A 14,883-nucleotide genomic window follows, 5' to 3' on the forward strand; every position below is an offset into this window, starting at 1 on the left:
TAATACCAACCACTTCACAGAGTGTACTGGGTGCTTTTTATGTGGCACTGGCACAAGTACTTTTTAGGAGGCACTGGCACAGGTAGATTTTGTGTGACACTGGCACAGGTGCTTTTACATGGCACCATCATCAGCAGGGTGTCCGAGTAACTTACAAGGCAAAGATCTTATTTATAATAATATATTTTGAAAAGAAAATCTAAAACCTCAATGGTTTGGTTGTTTATTAATGTATGTTTCTCATATTTTGTAGCCATGGACAAAGAGATACAGCTTTCATCTTACTGAATCGAGGAGCTAAGTTTTTGCCTGATAAAAAGGGTAGGACTCCCCTTGATGTCACGGTTGAGGTAAATCAATGAAAAATTATTGTATTTAGGGTTTTTTTACTATTCGTTTCTTGAATCTAAATTTCTATTGAAATACATTTTGTATGGGGGTCATATTTCATGAGAAGAAATCTTTTCAATACCTATCTTCGTAGCATATATAAATTATGTGCTGGGGCCCTGACTGCTTGTGCACTAGATTGATTATTCTTGACACACACATACACACACACAATGTCCATGTGGGCATGCACGCACACACACACACATGATGCCTTGTGTAATGTATTGACACAATCTTTGTAACATTGACCCAACATGACTGACCATAATAAGGTGGTGAGCTGGAGAATCATCAACACATTGGGCAAAATTCTTAGTGGAATTTTGTCTGTCTTTATGTTCTGAGTTCAAATTCTGTTGGAGTCTGACTTTGCCTTTCATCCTTTCGGGTTTGACAAAATAAGTACCAGTTGAGCACTCACCCCCTCCCCTGAAATTGCTGGCCTTGTGCCAAAATTTGAAACCTATATATGACTGCCTGTAATTAAATGTTTGTTCAATTGTAGGGAGGTTATGGTGAAACATGTGCCCTGCTGCTTTCTTCTCTGCCACGCCTCTTTGATTCTTTGATTCAAATGACACAGAAAGAAAACATAAAGGAAAAAATGGTAAGCTCACCCAGAAGCAAATTCATCTTTCTTTCTTATAATTGTTATTCGTTGGCCATTTCTCATCAAACAGAACGGCAGCTTATTTGTAATTTCACACCCAGTGTCCCTTGAGGACATGTCCTGACACATTGCTGCCCTCATCTTTCTCATTATCACTCTATATCTTACTCTCCAATTCATTCCCCTTTGTTTTCCAACTGGGGTATCCATGTATCTACCCAACAGCAAGACACCCTTATCTGTTCCCTCTTTACCTTAAATCTCTCAACTGGTGCAAAGCCACACACCCTCAATACTACTCCCCACTCCCAGTTGAGGGGTTTTTGTTTTGCAAAGTACTGACGATGGTACCACGTGAGAAGCACTGGTGCTGGTGCCATGTAAAAAACAGACAACAGACAGCTTACCAGCTGCTGTTAAACAGTCCAACCCATGCCAGCATGGAAAACAGACATTAAATTATGATGATGATGATGATGATGATGATAAACAAGTCCTACCCACCTGCACCTCCTGTCCCCACTCACCTCTGCTCCCTTTGGTCCTTGAGTGACCACCTTGGCAACTCCCACCTTTTCTTCTGAAATGTGAGTAGCCATGTAGCTCCTCTACAGCAAGAAACCTGTTCTGTTTTGGCCCCTTCTCTCGTGCTTTAACTCAACAGTTCTCAACTGGGGTCCATATGACCCTTAGGAGTCCACATGAGTAAAATAGGAATCAAAAGGAGTCCATAGGTTACAAAATAGTTGAGAATCACTGCTTTAGTCCCTTCTAGCATAAAGATGCCTCCCTCACTAATATAACTCCACTTCATCAAAGGGGACCTTAGATTTTGCAAACTGCATAGCAACCTCACTAGTGTTGGTTTCACAATAAAAAGCCCCCAATACACTCTGTAAAGTGGTTGGTGTTAGGAAGGGCATCCAACCATAGAAATCATTGCTAAAGCTGACAACCGGAATATGATGCTGTCCTTGGACCCATTAAATCCTGTCAAACCATCCAGCCTTTGCCAGCATGGAAGATTGGCATTCAATGGTGGTGGTGGTGGCGTTGGTGTTGGTGGTGGTGGTGGTGATGGCAACAGTGAAGATAAACATACAATGCACCAATTATGTTCTCACTTTATTTACTGTTTAATTTAGCATATTGATTAATTACAATGGTAGCTATGCATGCTTAGAAAGCAGTGATCGTCTGACTCATTGCATCCTGTTCAACCATCCAATCTATGTGAGCATGAAGAGGGGTGTTAACTGATGGTGATGGCGATGGTGGTGATCATGGTAGTGGTGCTGTTGTTGTTGTTGTTGTATTTATTTGAATGAGATTAAAGAGAGACAATGTATTTGAAATGTATTTATCTGATATATTGCTGACTCGTCTGGATATATGTTGATGTTCAGACATGAAGTTACAGAGGTTTAGTATTGTTTTGTTGTGTAAGAGATCTGTGTGCATGCACTCGCGTGCATGTGCATGCGTGTGCATGCGTGTGCATGTGTGTAGTTGTTGATTGTGTGAGTAGATCTGTGTATACACGTGTAGTTCCATCATTAGTGTCCAGTTTATCAATTCCATGTATGGTTCTTTGTGCATCTGGATTTGAGAAAATCACGAACAGCCCAGAAAACAAACAGAACTTATCACTCGTTGACCCAGATCAGGCTCCTTAACAATCAGATATAAACAGTCAGATATGAAAATAAAAAAAAAAAAACAGTATTGATGACTTGATTATATCAGTTTGTATCAATAGGTGGGTGTTTATCAATAGTATTAGAGAAGTTGTTATTTAGTAGAAGGATAACTGATTCTACCTGAGTAATAAAGGAATCAGCTTGTGGCTGATTTGTTCTCAGAGAATATTGGTAATTCTGCACTTATCTCTTATTTCAAACAAAATTTTATATCGTTTATGATATGGATATGAATATTTTTTTTAATTAAAAAAAAAAATTTTACAGTCACAAATATACATAAATGTGTGTGTGTGTATACATGCATACATTCATACATATATCATCATCATCATCATTTAACGTCTGTCTTCCATGCTGGCATGGGTTAGATGTTTGACAGGAGCTGGCCAGGTAGAAGACTACACCAGGCTACTGTGTCTGTTTTGGCATGGTTTTTATGGCCAGATGCCCTTCCTATATATATAAACCACAAAAAGTCAGGAGGTGTGAGAGGTGAATATATATCCTATTCAACCGTTTGTCCTCCTTAAGATCACAGCTGTTTCGCAGCCTTCATCATGTAATAATAATTTTATTGTATAATAAATTAGGTTTACATAATATGCATGCTATGCATTATACAATAGAATTGTATATTTACGAATCAAGGCAGATAAACAAAGCTAGCTCATCAGGTCACCAGAACATCATAGTTACACCAATGCTTCAACTGTGTGATAGCCACTCGATTCTATGAATCCATATATTATGCTAAACAGAGAGAGAGAGAGAGAGAGAGAGAGGGGTATGTATTTATATATACAGGGGTTGGACAAAATAATGGAAAAACCTTAAAATTTCAAACAAATTTATTTTAATATGAGGTAGGGCCACCTTTGGCAGAAATTACAGCATGAATTCTACGAGGTAAGGACTTGTACAAAGTTTGAATTGTTTCCAAAGGAATTTTTGTCCAGTGTTCAGCTAAAACTGTCTCCAGTTCTTGTAGGGATGATGGTGGAGGATATCGACAGCGTACTTGTTTTTCTAAAATGCACCATAAATGTTCAATAATATTGAGATCTGGGGACTGTGGTGGTTAGATAAGATGTTCAACTTCACTAGAATGTTCCTCGTGCCATTCAGTAGCAACTTTAGCTGTGTGAATTGGTTCATTATCATCCTGAAAGATTGCGTTTCCCTCTGGAAACAGTTCCGCAACCATAGGATGAATTTGATTAGATAAAATGCTTAAATAGTCTTGACTATTAATTCTGCCATGAAGGGAAACCATTGGGCTGGCGGATCTCCAAGATATAGCCCCCGCAAGATCATCACAGATCCTCCTCCATGTTTAACAGCTGGAGGAAGGCATTCTGGGTCAAATGCTTCTTTTGGCTGATTCCACACGTATACTCGGCTGGTGGTCAGAAATAAGATAAAGGATGACTTGTCTGAGAAAATAACATTCTTCTACTGCTCTAGGGACCTATTCTGTAGGTTTTTACTCCACTCTAAATGCTTTTCCTCTGTCTGCCTCGCTTTTGCGCTCCATTTACCTCAACCACAATCCTCCTCCTCAGAACATGCTCTTCATCCCTCCTCAACACATACCCATACCACCACACTCCATTTGCCCTTGCCAACCATTCCACTGCCCCCCCCACTTCCTTCTTTAATCTCTCTTATTGTTTATTTTCTAGTCAGTAATATCTCCTAACTGTCTCTATTTTACTCTCATCTTTCTGAATATTCCTTCTCCTTCTCCTTTTTACTTTCAACCTTTCTCACAAAACATTCATCAATAATTGTCTTCCTTCTGTCAATGGCTTGTGATTTCTTTTTCTAATAAACTAATAAACTAAACCACAACATTCTTCAGTTTTCAAGGTTCTAGGGCCCAGAAATGTACTGGAAATTGGAGAGTATTGTAGTTCGCTTGAAGCATTGTGTATTATTTGTAAAGAATAAAAAATTTTGAATGGTACAACAATGCACTATAATACAAAAAATGGACTATGTACCTGTTGTAATTTAGTTATCCATAGTCTGATATGATATTCCAGAATACAATTCCTTCTTCAGATAGTCTTAGATGGAGTCGCTGCTATAATCGGTTTTCCAATGGCCTTTCTTACAAAAGTCAAAACATTCTCACAGTACACTGTTTTTTTTTACTTTGTTTTTGTTTCTTTTGCAAAATTTACAGTAGACTCAAACAAATTCAGAATTTTATATTGTTTTATATTGTTAATTATATATGTCTATGTCATTTGTTTCTTTTAATTTGTCGCCCTGTAGCTCTACCGTGTCTTGTCTCACCTGTGTCAGCATCAGAGTAAAGAAACAGCTGATAGAATATTGTTAGGACTTGCTGAACAAGCTTTTAGTATTGGACAGAAGTTATTCAGGTAAATTACATTTTATATAACACTATATGATGTGCTGGCGTGGCTGTGTGGTTAAGAAGCTTCCTTCCCAACCATGTGGTTTCTGGTTCAGACCCACTGTACAGCACCTTGGGGAGGCATCTTCTACTTTAGCCCCAGACCAAACAACACCTTGTGAGTGGGTTTTGTATACAAAAACTGAAAGAAGCATATTCTGTGTGTATCTCTCTCTCTTATATATATATAGTATTAATATTTGTTTTTATGTTCAGTAATAATAAAAACAATTGGACGTTACTCTATACTCTTGCAGAGTATAAATTTATTATTCTTATACAAGAATATCATTGACAGTGACTTTGAAGTTTTGGCCAGTTAAACCATCGTCAAAGTTGGATGGAAAAAGACTCAGCATTAGGAAGGGCATCCAGCTGTAGAAAACCATGCCAAATCAGACTGGAGTCTGGCACAGCCTTCCAGGGTGCCATCCTGGTCAAACCATCCAACCCATGCCAGCATGGACAAAGGACATTAAATGATGATGATGATTGTGTGTATATATATATATATATATATATATTTGTGTGTGTGTTCATGTGTGTGCACATGTGTACGTTACTGTCTCCTTGCCATCACATGATAGTTGTAAAGGAATATCACTGTCATGCCTGTGGTGGCCATTGTTTCCAATCTTCTTTGAAAACATCTGGTGATGGGGAAATATTACCTTACTTGGAAACAGCTAAAGTGGAAGGGTATCCAACCATAGAGAATCCACCTCGATAGTCTCTGTACAACCTGTGGAAACATAGGAAAATGGACATTAAAACAATGAGGGTGATGGTAATACACAATTAAACTTACAATGTAAATCTCTTCTCAGTATTCAGCTGACTAAATAACCTGTCAGTGTTTTAAAATATAGAGAGAGCGAGTGAGAATATCATAACTGCTATTTGCCTTTGATGCACATTTCATGGGTATGGACAAACAGAGAGATAAAAGGAGATACACTGCTAATTATATTAGTTGATTATTTTGGCAAACACAGAAAGTAACTCAGGACATGTTTCAGTCTCATTAGGACCTTTTCAGTGAAGCATCGACTTCATCAGACTTAGTTTTGCTATTCTTTTTAGAAATTCTGATATTATATGTGAATTGTTGGAGCACCTATTTTACAGCTTCATAACTTCCTTGTATTAACAATTATATGTGAAGTGGTGTTTAATATACTGTAGTATTTTTCAATAACTCTCATTATCTTTGTTTGAGTTAAGTGCATAGAAGTAGCTTTTCATATACTTAACAGCAATTCATATGTCAAGCATACCCAATGTATTATACTTCACTTCAGTCTCAGACAATCTGCTATGAGGGGTGTCAAACATACAATCACTGGCTATATTTAGCCTAGCTTTACCTCCAGCTCATCGTTGTCGTTGTCATCATCATTTTTAACATTCATTTTTTTCCATGTTTGCATGGGTCAGATGGAGTTTTGCTATCTCTTACATGTTTCCATGTAGGGTAATATTTCCCCATGGCCACACATGTTCTTGCAGAATACTGCAAATGAAGAACTGCTTGCATGACAGTGATGCTCATTTACGATTGTCATGTGATGTCATGACAAGGAAACACAAACACACACACACACACACATGCATGCATGCATGCACACACTCTCCCTCCCTCCCTCCCTCCCTCCCTCCCTCTCTCTCTCTCTCATAACTTGTGAGCTGAAACCCACTGCAGAACACATCATTCTACATTGCTTCATCTCATCTGTCTGTCAAGAATAGGTACTTGATTGTTTGGGAATGTTGGCTGCAGTTGACTCTCTCTCTAACCAGAGGAAGAATCATCTCTTGTGTGATGCAGAATGATGTTAGATATACACCCAAATGTTTATAAATGGATGCCAATTTATACAACAAAACTGCATTTATTTTGACATTCTGCAACCCTGGTACTTCTACACACTGGTTCTTGTATTTGCGTTAATTGAACCAAAGCAAATGTCAAGAAATGTTGAGCAATCTATTTTGCTTAGATGTCAGCGCCAAGATTTGAATCCCTGACTCAGGCATTTTGACTCCCTCAACCAAAACATGTCCCATTGACTCTTGTAACTTGTGCTTCTTTCTTATATAATGCCTTGGTGGTATTATGGTTGACACTTCTATTTGAATTGCTGAAAATAAATGTAAATTTTAACTAAAAGATATAAGGCATTTTGCCAGTAACAGATTGAAATTCTATTTCAGCTCCTATATTCAAATCAAAATAATTGTTGAGTTGTAAATTGCCTTTATTTTTTTACCATAGTGTTTCGAGTTCTCTAGAATCTGAAGTACAATGCTTATTAAGATGTATCAATTTTCTGTGTAAACTTTATCAACAAGTTTACACGACAAAGACCAAAACCAAATCTCATAATTTAGTCCCTTTGAATGGTACGTCAGCTGCTAACCTCAAAGCCAATAAAATCTTCATGGTAAGCTATACATATATTTTTTTCTTTGCTACTTTTATGTATGCTCAACCCTTTAGCATTTAAACCAGCTATATCTGACCCCAAATATTCTGTTTTATGTTCAATCTGACTAAATCTGGTTTCCCATCCCTACTCTACAGTGTCATTCTTAAAATAAACTGTCTCATCATTGAAATCTCAAAGCTTTGAGATAATGAATGATTAATTCAAAATGGTGTTTTGTTACCATGTTTCTGTTGAAATATGCTGTCTTTGTTTCAATTAATTTAGAAAATAGTGAAGAATTTATTAAAATAATTTTGTCATTATTAAACATAAATTAACATGGAATTTTGATGGAAGATTTAAATTTAAATCATTTTAAAACAGGAAGTTTGTCTCATAGAACCAGGGTCAAGCTTGGACAGGTTTGGCACCAAAAAGATTAAATGTTTATTGTAGAAATGGCATTGTTTTAGTTTTGCTGTTACTACAGTTCCTCAATTGTGATTTCCAATACATTCTACATGGTCATCTTCTTCATCCTTATATTTATCTGTCATTGTTATAGCCATTAGAAGTCTTATGGAAGTTACTTGGAGACTGGCTTAACCTTCTGGAAGAAGAATTCAATAACATTAGCACCAAACAGGCTGGTGAAGGACCACAAACGCAGGGGGAGGGGACAAAAATCAAACCTGCAGATGTGGGTGAATCTGTTGAGGTGTCTAAAGATCAGGATAATAAAGAAGCATCTGAAGACAATATAGATGAAGATTCTTGTACCGAGAATACGGAAGAAGGAGAAACATCCTTGACTGAAGAACCAAAACAGAGCGAAGCAGTAGTTCCAGAAGAAGGATCTGAAAGTAAAGATGTGACAGAAAACGACTCCAGTGCAACAACACTTAACATTAAGGCTCTGCCTGTTAGAAATGAAGATATTATCACTGCCACGGTGCCCCGAATATGTGCTGTTATACAGGCTTTTTATCAGTGTTGTACATGTTTGACACCAAAACCGTGAGTTTCAGTTATTATTATTATTATTATTATTATTATTATTATTATTATTATTATTGTTATTATTATTATTAAGAAGGTGGTGAGCTGGCAGAATCATAAACATGCTGGGTGAAATGGTTAGCCGTATTTCATCTGCCGCTACGTTCTGAGTTCAAATTCTGCTGGGGTTGACTTTGCCTTTCATCCTTTCAGGGTCATTTAAATAAGTACCAGTTACACACTGGGGTCAATGTAATCAACTTACTCCCTTCCCCCAGATTTGAGGCTGTGTGCCTCCAGCAGAAAGGATTGTTATTATTATTATTATTATTATTATTATTATTATTATTATTATTATTATTATTATTATTATTATTGTTCAGTAGTTTTATTTTTATAACGTGCTTTCACTTCACTACCGAGCGCAGCTCTGTGCGCCTTGGGTATGTGCTGTGGTTTGCTGTGGTGCTTTTATGTTTACTGTATTGAAAGTGTTTTGTGTAGAATGTGTGCAGTACCCAGTAGTGCAATTTTCTGTATGTTACATATATTTGTAAGTCCTGGTATTTTTGTTATGTATTTGTCTGAGTATTTTTTTATTATACCTAAGGCACCTACTTGCAAACTGGCAGAATCCTTAGCATGCTGGACAAGATGCTTAGCAGTATTTTGTCCGAAAGTGTAGTGGGTGTTTTTTACGTGCCACCTGCACAGGAGTCAGTCCAGTGTTTTGTTCACATGCCACCGGCACAAGTGCCAGTAAGGTGAAGCTGGAAACGATCATGCTCAAATGGTGCTTTTTACGTGTCACTGGCACGGAAGTGAGATTATGTATCTTAATTATGTAAATATATAAATAATGATGTTTAATGCCAATGAGACAGTTGCTGAGCACAATTCACTTATGAATTGTTTGTGAAATTGATGCCTTTATAATAGAGATTAATGATATACATTAAAATAAAAATTTATTATATGTCAAAATCAGATTATAACTACACGCAGCATCATTTGATTTTAAAGTTAACATTATGAAAAAAATTTTTGTAAGTGTGCATAAATTAATTAATAATTTTATTCTGCGATGGGTGTAAAATTTGTTTTCGAGAAAGAACTGATTGAATTATTACTATTCTGATCTGTGACACACACATACACGCATACTTAATAATGTAAAATATTTTCCTAGGCTGACACCACCAACGTTCATAGATTTTGTTAGCCGTCATAATAAAGTATTGAAGTCTCTTGTTGCCAGGCAAGTATTTGTAAGATTTTTTTAACTTTATTGCAATTGTTTTGTTTTTATTTGAAGAATTTGTTGAATCTTACCATATTTCAGTAGAAATACACTACCTTTGTTTCCATTAATCTTGAAAATAACAAAGGATTTACTAAAATAACTTTTGTTGAAACATAAATTAGAATGAAATTTTGATGGAAGGTTTCTAATTTAGATCACTTTAAAACATGAAATTCGTAGCATAGATCCAGGGGCACTCTGAGGCAGTGTGATATCCAAAGGCTTAAAACACTCCTCTGATATTTTAATTGCAGAGTTTACCTCCAAGAACTACACGTATCTTTTTAGTGTATTGTCTTTTGAATATATTTCAACAACTACTCCACATTTATATTGGTCTTCAAACTTTTCTAACTTGTGCTTCAGCTTGACTGAAATCAGCAGATGAAATCTCTCTTCATCTTTACTCTTTGACATTTTCTCCATTCCATGTGACTCTTTAAAAGATACTTTACCCAGCTACCAAATATCTTCTTTCATAAAGTATGTTTGTTGCTTTAAAAACATGTTTTAAAGGTACATTATTTACATTTGACAGATATTTGTCTTCATCTTGTTTGTTGTTAACACAATGTTTCGGCTGATATACCCTCCAGCCTTCATCAGGTGTCTTGGGGAAGTTTTGAACCTGGGTTCTCATTCCTAAGGTATTTTTTGATACAGAGAACACCACTGGAAAATACAAAAACTAAAAGAAGCAGCACATATGCTAGGACACAACAACCTCCTAAGCAGACCGAATGCAGATATGAGTAGAATATGGGAACCGGTATTAAGGAAGGATAGGAAAATATTAGATTTATAAGCCCTAAAATTCACTCCATAATTGCCCATGGGCATATGGCATAGTGGTTAAGAGCGCGGGCTGCTAGCCCCAAGATTTCGAGTTCGATAATAATAATAATAATAGGAATAACAACATCGAAAAATACCTTAGGAATGAGAACCCAGGTTTGAAATTTCACCTGATGAAGGCTGGCAGGTATATCAGCCGAAACGTTGTGTTAACAACAAACAAGATGAGGACAAATATCCGTCAAATGTAAATAATGTACATAATTCCTCATCTCTTAAATATAGAACTGTATAATAAAAACTGTTATGCTTTGAGAATAGAATTATATTTTATTTCTTCTATTTTCAGGAACCCCAAAGTTATTTTTGATCATTTTCATTTTTTACTTGAATGCCCTGAATTGATGTCTCAGTTCCTTCATATCATTAAGGCACAGGTACAGCCCAACACTTCTATCACTTCTCTCTCTCATTGCTATTATTATTATGTTTTTTTTTTCTTCGTCTTTCTTCAAATTTTCTTCCATTTCTCGCTGAATGTTTTCCGTACACCTAGGGCAGAGAAACTCGTTGTATGCACTCCCAGTTTACACACGCAAATTCACAGGTAAAATATGTTTGTAAAAAAATTAATAAATAAATAAATTCATGAATGAATGTTGTTTCCACAGCGATAATGCTCTTCTCAGTACATGAGTCGTTCCAGTTAACACGATTGTTTGCACTTCCTGTAGGGATGGTAGGCCTGGTATCATTTTCAAATAGGTTTCAGTACCTTTTTTTATTATTATTATTATTATTATTATTATAAGGTAGCAAGCTGGCAGAATCGTTGGCATTCTGGGCAAAATGCTTAGTAGTATTTTGTCCATCTTTATGTTCTGAGTTTAAATGTCACCAAGATGAAGTTTACTTTTCATCTTTTCAGGGTCGATTAAATAAGTACCAGTTGTACACTGGGGTTCATACAATCAACTTACCCTGTCCTCCAAAATGGCTGGCCTTGTACTAAAAATTTGTCAACATTATATTATATCATTTCTATGTAATTAAAAGAAAGCAGTTCCTGTTGAAACTTCCCTTATTTTTCCCCAGTGCATGTTCATGGGTGAGCTGATATCATTTCTGTCCAAAATATGATACGATAATAATTTCACAGAAGGGGACAACTGTTTGCAATCTTCTCGATGGAAATCATTTATTATTAACATTGTTTTTCTTGAGATCATTTTATTGAGATCAATTTAAAACAGTGAGTTTGGACCAGAGCAAGTCCCAGGCAAGTGGATATCAAAAGGCTTAATATTGTTCATCTCATTTCAACATTCAAATGGGATGCTGAAAAGTTCCTAGTTTTGGATAAAAGAAAATACAAGAGGATCAGTAAATTATGATTTTATTCAATGTATCCCTCTTTTAGATTCACATACTTATTGCAGCGGTCCTTCAGTTTTGGAAGACCTGTAAAAGAACTCATAAGGTTGGGCCTCCAACCAGGCCTTTCACGATACCCTTAAAACCAGGAAATCTTCACCATCCCATCATATATATATATATATTTTCATCGGTGTTTGTCCCCTATCACTGCTTGACAACTAGTGTTGGTGTGTTTACTTGCCTGTAACTTAGCAATTTGGCAGAAGAGACTGATAGAATAAGTACCAGGCTTAAAAAAATTGGTTCATTCAACTAAAATTCTTCAAGGAAGTGCCCCAGCACGGCCACAGTCTAATGACTAAAACAAGTAAAAGATAAAAAAAGCATGTTCCCTAATGATTAATTAATGTTGAATTCTCTGTCTATTTTATTGTTTCATTTTTTTTTTTTCTTTGATAATCAGTAATACCAACAAATTTGTGTGTGTGTGTGTTTTCTCTGTTGTGTCTTAGTCATTGCTAGTAACTTTTCTCTTCACTACTTTCTTTCACAGCCTTTTGAAGCTCGACAGGAGTGGTTCTATGAAAACCTCCACCCTGAAGATTACAACAATGATATGTTTGATTCTCCAACTTCACAGGAGTCATTAGTTATTGATCGACGTAAGTTAAACAAATCTTACATCTATTTCACACACACACACACACACACACACACACACACACACACACACACACACACACACACACACACACACATGTTACTAATTATAAAGTTACATAAGTGACTCAAAGGCCTAGAATTTCATGCATGGCACATATCAAATTAAGTTATAAATCACTAATTTTCTTTTCATATTGTATTAAAATATATTCTCTGCTGCACGGAGAGAAAATTTGATTAATAACCTAATTCAATATGTGGGCTACACACGAGATTCTGGACTTTAGAATCACTGATGTAATTTTACAGCTAAATAACACACACACACACACACACATCTTCTATATTTTTATGTAAATTCCTCTGACTCTTATATTTTCGTTCTTCTTTCAGAACGTGTCTTTGACAGTAGTTGTGAGATGTTGCACAAAATAAATTCTGGCAAATTAAAGAAAAACATTTCTGTGAAATTTGAAGGAGAAAAAGGAATGGTAAGTGGAGTGAAAGTACTTTAAAAATACTAGGAATTTATTATTATTATTATTATTAAGGTGGCAAGCTGCTAGAATCGTTAGTACACCAGGCAAAATGCTTAGTGGCATTTTTTCTCTACATTCTGAGTTCAAATCCTGCTGAGGTCAACTTTGCCTTTCATCCTTTCAGAGTTGATAAAATAAGTATCAGTTGAATACTGGGATCAATGCAATTGACTTCTCCGTTCCCCTTAAATTATTGGCCTTATACCAAAATTTGAAACCATTATTATCTCTGCCTTAGCGAAGGCGGAGGTATTGGTTTTAGTCGTGTTTGATTGTATGTTTGTTTGTCTATGGATAAAATATCTCAAGAACTGCTGGATGGATTTGGATGAAACTTTTGGGGATTTTTGGCCTCATGACTAGCACAAACTGATTAAATTTTGGGATCAATCAGGTACCACACAAGGATTCTGGATTATTTTTCCTGCTTTTTTACTTAATTTTTGTGAGCGGTCAGTTTCATTTTTAGTATTCTCGTTTGTGAAAGTAGTCGAGTTTATTTCAGATATTCTCATTTTAAAAATCATCTCCTGCTAATCATTGAGAGGACGTTGGTTTTGTCTTGGTGGAGGTTTGCGCTCCCTGAGTGCTCTTGTTATTATTATTATTTTTAAATTCAGGCGGTGAGCTTGCAGAATTGTCAGCATGCAGGGCAAAATGCTTTGTGGCATTTCATCTGTCTTAGCATTTTAAGTTCAAATTCTGCTGAGGTTGACTTTGCTTTTCACCCTTTTGGGGTCAATAAATTAAGTACCAGTTCAACACAGGGGTTGAAATTCCCTCCCCCAAATTTTCAAGCTTTGTTCTTATAGTAGAAAGGATTATCATTATTATAATAATTAGTACTGTGCACTAATCTATAATTTGTGTCTCTGCACCGATGTGATGAGAATAATGTTTTGCTGTATTTGGTTGTGGCTCTTTACATTCTGGGTTCAAATTCCACTGATGTCAAGTACTGGGGATGATATATTCTTCTGATTTTACACTCTGAGTTCAAATTCCAGTAGGGCCAACTTTGCCTATCATCTTTTTGGGGGTTGATAAAATAAGTACCAGTCATGTTCTGGGGTCAATGTAATTGATTTCCTACTCAGAACTGCTGGTCCTGTGCCAAAACAAGTAAATGATAAAAGATCTAATTGTCCATTAAGCTCTGCTTGAAGATGTTTGGAATAAAAAAAAAAATCCCTTATTTGGAAAACAGGTAATGGTTAGTGATAGGAAGGGCATCCAGCTGTAAAACATTGCCTCAGGAAGATGTACACATCTAACACATGCTAGCAGAGGAAAGATGAATGGATATATTTGAACTATTGTCCTCATCTTGGTTGTTACAGTCACATTTCAGCTGTCTTACCCTGCAGCCTTTTTCAGGTACTCATCATCATCATCATCATCATTCATTTAATGCCTGTTGTCCATGTTGGCACAAGTTGGATGGTTTGACCAGGCTGGCACGCTGGAAGGCTGCACCAGACTCCTGTCTGATTTGGCATTGTTTCTATGACTGGATGGCCTTCCTAACACCAACCACTCTGAGAGTGTAGTGGGTACTTTTACATGCCTCCGGCACAGGTGCTATTTGCATGACACCGGGGTGCGTTTACGTGCCACCGGCATGGGTGCCAATTTGCATGACACTGG

At 36.4% G+C, this 14,883-nt stretch overlaps 1 protein-coding gene across 1 annotated transcript in view; it reads left to right on the forward strand.

The window, feature by feature from the left end:
* LOC106869625 (E3 ubiquitin-protein ligase HACE1) overlaps positions 1-14,883 on the forward strand; it is a 79,145-nt gene that overhangs the window by 48,046 nt on the left and 16,216 nt on the right. Inside the window, exons 9-17 of the mRNA XM_014915435.3 lie at positions 254-350; positions 899-1,000; positions 4,987-5,096; positions 7,407-7,575; positions 8,126-8,577; positions 9,749-9,817; positions 11,007-11,094; positions 12,588-12,696; positions 13,091-13,188. Of these exons, the coding sequence (XP_014770921.1) occupies positions 254-350; positions 899-1,000; positions 4,987-5,096; positions 7,407-7,575; positions 8,126-8,577; positions 9,749-9,817; positions 11,007-11,094; positions 12,588-12,696; positions 13,091-13,188 (1,294 nt within the window). The remainder of the gene's footprint in view (positions 1-253; positions 351-898; positions 1,001-4,986; positions 5,097-7,406; positions 7,576-8,125; positions 8,578-9,748; positions 9,818-11,006; positions 11,095-12,587; positions 12,697-13,090; positions 13,189-14,883) is intronic.

The sequence above is a fragment of the Octopus bimaculoides genome, chromosome 3 (assembly GCF_046866305.1).
Source record: "Octopus bimaculoides isolate indiv1 chromosome 3, ASM4686630v1, whole genome shotgun sequence".
Lineage (NCBI taxonomy): Eukaryota > Metazoa > Mollusca > Cephalopoda > Octopoda > Octopodidae > Octopus > Octopus bimaculoides.